The 9,154-nt window shown below is 35.1% G+C and overlaps 1 protein-coding gene across 1 annotated transcript; it reads right to left on the bottom strand.

The window, feature by feature from the left end:
• Nucleotides 1–761: 761 nt before the first annotated feature.
• LOC149770095 (receptor-type guanylate cyclase gcy-28-like) lies at nt 762–6,811 on the bottom strand. Its single transcript, XM_089949405.1, has 3 exons — nt 6,640–6,811; nt 2,309–4,817; nt 762–1,079 (listed from the first exon to the last, which is right to left on the bottom strand). Exons 1-3 carry the CDS (start codon nt 6,789–6,791, stop codon nt 960–962), a joined length of 2,781 nt encoding a protein of 926 aa, XP_089805531.1. The 5' UTR covers nt 6,792–6,811; the 3' UTR covers nt 762–959.
• Between the last annotated feature and the right edge of the window lie 2,343 nt (nt 6,812–9,154).

Consider the following 9,154-nt stretch of genomic DNA (forward strand, 5'->3'; position numbering starts at 1 on the left):
AAGTTATTATATGACTTTTCACAGTTCTTGTAAACAACAAAGTTGTCAATTTTCATATCAGTGACAATAACATGGCATCACTACCATAAATATTGTCTAGTCCAGGTTTCAGTCTAAAATATATTTCTGAACCTTTTGGTATTTGTTTTCTTCTCATTTGTGTCATTACATTATTCTCATACAATTAGTCAATCAGTCGCTATCTTGCAAAATGTACGCTCAATCCATTTTGTACTTTGATAATATCTATTATATATCTTAATCTATATACATAAATATATTCATCATATGTATACCGCTTCTGTTTCTCATGTATCGTCTGCTAATTGGTCCTATTTGTTGTTTAATAAACTTGGTTATTTACTAATTTGCAAGACGAGGGTATGTTTGTGTACATGTAATGTTGTTAAATCTTAAGTTTTATGAATTATTAATGTTTTCTGTTTACTTTACCATCTTCAATACTATAAATTGCATCATTTTCTTTATGCATTATTTGAAACGAGAACATAATTATCAAGTAAAAATGTTTGCTTGTTATGTTGAATGAATTGATACAAAGCTATAAATATTTAAATGAAGGTTATTCTGTTTAAATTAAACTGTATGGCACTAGGGAATATTTCTCTAAATATTAATACTTCGCATACTTTTGAAACAGACAAAGCACTACCTTGGTTCCAACCAAAGTTGTATCATACATGTGAAAAAATGCTATTGCGATCAATCCTCATGAAAGTAAGAAATATGTCTGTGGCCTAGTAATTGTTCGTTACCTTTTTAATGTTAAAAATACATACATATATTATCGACAACGGGTATCTAGAACTTTGGTACATTAGCGATGCAATGTTTATATGGGTCTTTGTATTGGGAAAGAGTATGTTGTGGCAGTATGTCCAAATATTCACTATTAGTGTTTTGAAAAAATGTTTCCTTTTAACTCTTTTTCTTTCTTTCTACCGCAATCCCTTAAAGGGGCTAAAACTGGAAATGGACGTTTGGTCGATGTTATATAAATCCGCTCTCTTTATGTCCACCTGAATATCTAGCCAGTAGGTTATGTCCTTGTTTCCACCCTGAAAAGAAACATTTTGAATGCAATTATAGTAATTTATTGGACACTTGTTTTCAAATATATTGATATATAACATTATTTATCTACGATTAACACAGCATTATTTACATGTGCTTAATATTATCGAAGGTACGTATTACAATAGGTATATATGCATGAATGCTTTATTCCCACTACATATTATACTGTAATAAATATGGAGTATGCGCATTTGGTTATAGCGCCCCGTTTTAAGGAATTCTCAGATTTGTGTGACTACTTGTGTTATTATTGGAATTCAGCGCAATGGAAATATTCCTAGCCCAAACTAATTAGCCAATTACTAAGAGCAAACGTCACGACGTGAAGTGTTAGTGAGTTTCCATGATGCCATGGTTCACTAGTAGTGAATTCAGGCCAAAACCGAATGAAAGATAGTCCATATTAAAATCATTCAGAATACAATATTCGCTTGGAAGAAGGATAAGAAATTTAGGACAAATTGTGATTTAATTCACATTACTGTTTCTTTTTCAAATTTCACTTTGCATTGTAGGGAAATAATTTACTTGTTGAATCTGACAAAACTAGTTGGTTTTCGCTCTTTTCTGTTACTTAATGTACGTCCATATGCATTATAACGATGTATAAATGAGATATTTAACTTTACGATTTAATTTACAAAAGATTGCACTATAATGAACTATTAGTGCATGTGAACATGTGCTATTGAATAAAAATCGTTTTCCACTTCAGACGTTAAGATACGAATAACTAATTTTGATGTAAATAAGCTTATTATAAACAAGGACACAGTATGAATACCAGGATGAGGGTCGAAAGTTCATTTCCGGAATATTCTAAGTTTTAAATAAGATCACGTCCGTTATTAAAATATTCATAAAGAAGACGGCAGACATCAGTTGGAGCAGGAATTTCCGAGGTGCAAACCAAATGTCCTGAACTCAAATCCAAGTAAAGATGTTTACCTATATATAATAATAATTGTAAAATATATTCTACAATCACAGACAAAAATAGCTATCTAAAAAGGGACTTTAGTCAGGTAGGCTCAAATTCCTATAATAAATTATGGACAAAGGGCAATTACACAATATAAATTAAATATAAATTAAATATACTTAACAACATTAATAAGAACAAAGTACAAAATCTTAGAGTTCATAGCCATATCAGTGTTTTGAAATTTGTCTGTTGGGAAAGTGAGAGAAAAATAGACTGTACGGTTACCTTGCCAATAGGTGTCTCCGTTTTGATCTTTATGTCAGACTTTTCTGGAAGGAGAAAGTATGTTTGCTCAGAAATCCTAACCTTTCCGTATGGGGCTAATCGGTGCATTTCGTAGGCTATCTTAATACCCTCACCCACTACAGAATATTTTGGTACAACATCACCAATGACCCCGACAGTAACCCTACCAGAGCCAATTCCAATTTTTACTGGTAGCATGGTTTTGAGGCATAGCTCATTAGAAAAACTTTGTATCCAGTGCATGATGTTACTTGCGAGCTGGCATGCATGCTGTGCATGAGCTATTGCTTGGACGGACACACCTGACACGCACACAATATGTCCTTCACATTTACCGAGCAAAACGCTGTGTGATGATCTTATAATATTATCCAAAACCCTATGCAACGTATTGAGATGATCCATGGAGTTTTGAGTATCACTCAAATAATCCTGTTTGATATCGCAGACGATTACTGATACAGAACTAAAGTCTTCATTGTTAATGTTGTGCCCATGATTCCAGGCATTAATGACCTCTTCTGGTATGTACTGCAGCAAAATATGTTTCATTCTGTTTTTTGAAATATTCGCATCTTCTCGTATTTCGTTTACTCTGGCTTCAAGAGTGTGCACATATTCATCCATTGACTTCATCATGCAATCCACTACAGAATCATGCGAGGGAAAAGAAACTTTTAATTTTTTATGGACAGCATGGAAATTTGGTCTAGCAAAAGGATCCACATCCCACAACGTTTCCATTATCTCTACAAGAGGTGTAGGTATCGCTGTGTTAAAGGTTGGCCTAAGGTTGCACGTGATTACTGCTCTAATGATCTCTGAGGGGGTATGGCTATTCCTCAGTTCGTAGTAGGGATACTCTTGGGAGAAGATCTCTTGTATCACAATGGCAAAACTGTACAAATCGCTGCTGAGTGTTGGCATTATATTGAATTTAATTACCTCTGGTGCGGTCCAGTACAACTCTTTGGCCTTGAAATAATCCTGCTGGAAATCTATATTAACGCTAGGTAGGCAGTTATAATCTTGGTCTGCAAGAATTTTACACTCTTCCCAATGTGCTACCTTCACAGTCCATTTCGAATCCACAAAACATGTAGATCCTCTCAAAAAGCCATGAGCAATCTGTTTTTGATGAAGATATCTCATTCCTTGTACGATGTCTTTTAAAATTGCAATTTTGGCGCTGACGCCAAGTTCGAAGCGACGGTTATGAATAATGGACTCGATCGAACCTCTAATTCCTGATTCCCAGACCGACTTCCATTCCTTTGCAGTTTCTATTAGACCAAAGAATTTCAAAACATTTGGGTGATTAAAAGCTTTTTTAAAGAAAAGAATATCCTTTCTGGTCTTTAATTTGATTCTTCGGTCAGAAAACATACATTGTTTCACCAATACTCGCTCAGCTTTGTAAAAATATACTTCATCTGTTGACCATGCCTGTTGAACAAACGCAGATGTAGAATGTATTATTTGTATAGATGTGTAATCTCTTTCACTGCGTTCTGAATTTCTCTCCGTTGTAATCTCACTGACTGGAATTTTCCACATATCATTGATAAGTTCACTGTGAATATGCAATTGGTGTCTGACTAATAAAATTGATGCCACAATAATACAGGCTACAAGAAAAGTAATTACAACATATGTTGGTATTCGCCATGCTTCTTCTTCTTTTGGGCTTTCATTTTCCACCTGTCGTAGCATCATGCTATATACATTTTGAGAGTTACATGTCATTTTCTTCAAAATGTTCTCTATAATAAGATTGGCAATACGTAGCGGAAGCGGAACCATGTATTTTTGTATGCTTTCCTCTCTCATTGCCTCGTTTGTAAAGATCCATTCGATATATCTTACTAATTCTACAGCTTTGTCACAGTTTTGCATTGTATTTACTCTTACAATGAAATATGTGTATGCAGATAAAGGGTAAGAATATTCTCCAGGGGCATTTACAAGACTAATGGTCATCCTTCCAGACAACTTGCTTTTGAAGTCCTCCATGGCATTCTGAACGGTTTGAACAGACGCCCTGACCGAATTTCCTGCAGGATTTACAATGGCAGCCCAAATTAAGTTGGCCTCTTTTGCGTCAGCAATAGAAACATAACCAATAGAGTTAGTCAGTGATAAAAGCATACCCGTCATGCCACGATTGGTATTGCCGAAGTACTTGACCACTGAACCGTTCCACCTGGATGAATAATCTGAACTCTGACCTTCTGAGAAAATGCCAAAAGTCTCGTACCAGTCAGGGTCAGTCCAAGAAAGCGCAGTGGTGAACATTTCTGTTGTTCCTGATACATCTCTTCTTGCTATAGGAATGATGGAGGCGTTTGGCAGGACAAGTTCAGGGTTGGCGACCTGAAAAGAAGGATGGTTCCATGAACTGATGGTTCCTGTGTAAATATCCACAAGATGTTGAAGAGTCAAATTCAAGTTCTTCACACCAGGGATGTTGAATGCAGCAACAACGGCTCTAGAAGCAAGAAGCAAATGTGTTACAGAATATACCTATGTACAGAGCACTTTCAACTGCGAATGGCCTAGGCCCAAATCTGCTGTCAAATAATGTGCCTGCAGCTCATGACCCATGCTTTTCGCATGAATTAATTAGTCCAATGAACAGCATAAATTCTGATCTACTGGCACAATATGCGATGGCAGATCTGAATTTATATTGTTTGTGGTTATATGCAACTTATACAAAGCTGACTACGATAATTGAATTTCCAATGCAACACGAATCGTTATAGGGGCAAATAACATAATACCTGCTTTGTCATAGGTTGATATTAACTTTTTATAATTTATATGACTATATCATACATCATAAGACTTCAACTTTGTGAATGAAAATGGAACAGGTCATAAAATATCTTAGAAGAAAGAATCCCGCCTTTTTATGTTCATAATTTGAGTCTATTTGTCTAATGTATGTGATTTTTCAGAGGAAATATACAACTAGATGATAACACTCAGGGCCACAACTTGCAACAATAACAGTTATAATTACTACCACTGGTTGTTCATGTCGTCACCACTAATTAAATAACTACTATTCTTACATGATCATCATCATCATCATCATCATCATCAAGAAATACTAATGATATTGTTGCTACTAATTAAAGATATATTAATAGCTGGTTATAAAACTCAGTTAGATTCATTTTATTAGACTTTGGGAATTTTACTGCTTGAAACGATCATACTTAAACTTTAATTTTCATTGTAGAATTTATCTTTGTGTTAAATTAGATGCACCGACCGTTATGCATCTCGTTTGCACAATATTATTTATTTAGGTTTGTACAACTAGGAATATGACGACCCAGTCTAGCAATGTCAGAGGCATGACTGGTATCCTACGTTGGCCGTATACTTTCGACTTGGAGCGTAGTAGTCTTTATTAAAAGTGATATGCACGAATCCTAACGATAACATCTTTTCAAAAAGTGCGTTTCAGTGATAACAAAGTTCGCCAAACTAACAAGGAATCATAAAATCGCATGTACTAGTGTTAAAGATAAAGTAGTTGAGTGTGGATCTGCACGTATGTAAAATGTATATTGGTCATCGTTGTTATTGATGGGCCAGACATACTGTCTGTTTCAGAGAGCGATTTTGATTAACTCGAATAGAATTGGAACCAACTCCAGTTTCATTCATCTAGTTTTGGATGAAGATTATAGCGTATACTTGTACCTTCACTGATGTAGAGAGTTTGAACCCTTTTTTTGGAGAGGCATAACAAAAATTTCGATGAACCCGAATTAACTATTAAATCTCTTGGGGCCTGTGGCTGAGTGAAAATAGCGGGGATCCAAAACCCTTAAATACTGAAGTATTTTTATCTTGTCTCCGCTCATTTTTTTTTAAATATGTTATGTTATTGACCTCTTGTTTAAAACCATCCTACTCGTCAGCAGATGATCTTCAGATACTTCTTGCATTTGCATCCATTGCAAACTTGTGTAAAAATAATTCGTTAAATCTAAGCATGGGCAACAAAATTTCGAAGGTAATCCAGTTCGTATTACAACTCGCGATAACTGCTTAAGTGTCTGAGGTACCACTGCAATGGCAACAATAAGCGTTGCAGAGGGGATCGCCCATTGATTAAATCGCAATAACGGTATTTAGCGACCCATGTAGACTATCATAAAGAAATGTCGGGATCGATGGTTGTGGAAAGGTAAATTCTGTTAATTTGTGTCGGTCATGTTGAATGTAAAAATGTAAAACTCAAATCAAATCAGAATTAGTCAAAAGAAACAAACAAAATCAGGCAAACGTACCCTGCCATCACCGGAAACATTTGAAGATCCGGTTGCTTGATGTAATCTTCTTCGCTCAAGAGTATATCTGATCCAACGTAATCTACATCGGGCTTCTGGTCTCCTTTTATCCGTGCTATCCCATTTCCACTTCCGGTTGCCTCATATTTCATATCGAGATTCAAATACACACTTCGGTATTGTCTGCACAGGGAAAAAAATGGATTTTTTATTTTCACTCTACATATTGACGTGTGTTTTGTTTTCTTTGGGTTTGTTTATTTGTTTGTTTGTTTGTTTGTTGGTTATGTTTTATTTGGTTTGCTTTGATTATGATTTCTGTATTTCTCTTAACGGGTTAATTATCTATCAAGATTCTATTTTTCGGAATTACTAGACGTAATACAAACTGGTAGACAACGAAAAACGGTGAACTGTTCAGTACGAGTTTGCAGAGAAGTCTTTAAGGTCAAATGTAGAGAAATTCTTTAGTTTAGTAAAATTTCATACTTTTGTATAGCAATATGTGTACATTCTAGGTCATATTTGTAGAGTCGATTTATAACCAACGAATTTCAGAAATGAATGAATGAAGAGTTAGATTTTCCTAAGTTACTGGCAAAATTACTTCTCTTGATTTAGGCTTTTTGGATGAGGGTGATGTTCTTATATAGCTGACGCCTTTTTCAAACCTTTCTACAGTAGAAGGGTCTTTAAAACAGGGTGCTCTCTCCCGTTTCACATCTCCAAAAACTGTAATGAATCCAGAAATAGCTGCTGTCAGCAATTTTGATAACAAGTATCCACTTGATGAACCTTTCTCTCCATGTGATTTAAATGATATTAGGGTTTAAAAACATTCGCAAAAAGCCAAGATTGCGCTCGCAAAGTATTTAATTCTGTAATTTATCCAAACAATTAGCAACTAGGTTTTCCGCAGGCATCGATATCTTTATCAGGAGAAGTTGTAGTCGTTTCAATGTCATTTGTCTACGCCAACAAGTTTGGGGTAAATCGTGATAACAAGGTTTCTGTGACAAACTTCTAGGTATAAAACTATTTTAACTTGTGTAAAACACACCGCAATAATGGTACGAAAATCTAATTAAATCATCTGCTTATAAAAAAATATATGCCTATCAAAAATATTAATTACCTGCCCAGAGTGTGCTAACACGGATTTCATCTACAAAAGTCCAAAATGAAAAACATATGTAAAACAAAAAAATAACGAACCTTATCATCTGCATATCTGTAAAAGGCGTTTACAAATCTGATTTGTACACTATGAATAACTTTTATGCAATATTGCTAATAAAACTCATGGAGCGGATGGACGGACATGATCAAATTAGGTAGTTCAAAAATAATTAAAAAACAGACTGCTCAGTAAAATATTTAGAACCACGATGCAACTCAATGTACATTACTCCATTTGGGTTCCTAAATGATTGTACTCGGTAGAGCGTCGGACTTGTAATGTAAAGGTGGTGACTTCGATACCTGCCTATGCTAGCCTGAGTTGACCTCCTCAATGTGTCCATCAGAAAAACATATAGAAGACAAGAACAGTACAAAGCTTTAATTTTATTTAAGTAAATGGTCACAGGAAGGTAGCATAGGTTCGCCTGCAGACACCACGTGACTTATGAATAATTATTTTACAGTTATGTCAGCTATAGGTCCGCCCGACAAAATGAATGAAAAGCTTCGTTAATTATACAAAACGAACAAAATACTTTGAGCGTTCTAAACTTAAAAAAAATCTTGTGATTAGTGAAACAAGGTTCTTTCGTTAGATTCTTTTTGTCTAGACTGGGGTTCTATAAAGCTAGGATCAATCAAAATGAAAGTAATACTAACATATTCATACGAAGAATGACTGATAATTTTATTCCAAATTGGATGGACAGATTACAAAATGCTAATAGACCTTCATTTTTACGTAAATAATGCTTCATTTCAGTCCCTAGTTTATCTTGATCATGTTCATATTTCATAATTCAGGATTGCTGCAGCTCGATTGCGAGGGCCATCGCATAGATTTGAAATGGAGGCAGCTAGGTGAATAAGACCAGCTGAAGATTCTAAGATTTACAATAACGACAAAATGGCTTCCATTTCTTGAGTGTGATATACTCAGATTAAGTCCTGAAAGTGCCATTATACGCGAACCGACTTTAGATGAATACCTCATAATTGATCATCTCGGGGTTTCAACGAGAATTTACGACATAAACAAACCCTAAAGGCAAAACAGAGACTTGGACAGTAAATTTCAGTGTCTTGCTATGGAATTGTGTGTATAGAACTCTATATTTCTGTGTCAGATACTTTAGTCGCGTACTGTAATGGAAAGGCAGTAAGATTCGTCAAGAACCGTTACATAAAGGTAGTAATCCGTGAATAGGCAAAGAAATTTCCAACCAGTACCTGACTGGGTACCTCCATTATTATTATTATTATTATTATTGTTTTGTATGAATAGATTAGCAAATGCTTTGTTTTCATGATGACATAAACAACATCGTACTCT

Source organism: Sinohyriopsis cumingii, unplaced genomic scaffold (genome assembly GCF_028554795.1).
Source record: "Sinohyriopsis cumingii isolate HCF-2022 unplaced genomic scaffold, ASM2855479v2 utg002708l, whole genome shotgun sequence".
NCBI classification, from domain to species: domain Eukaryota; kingdom Metazoa; phylum Mollusca; class Bivalvia; order Unionida; family Unionidae; genus Sinohyriopsis; species Sinohyriopsis cumingii.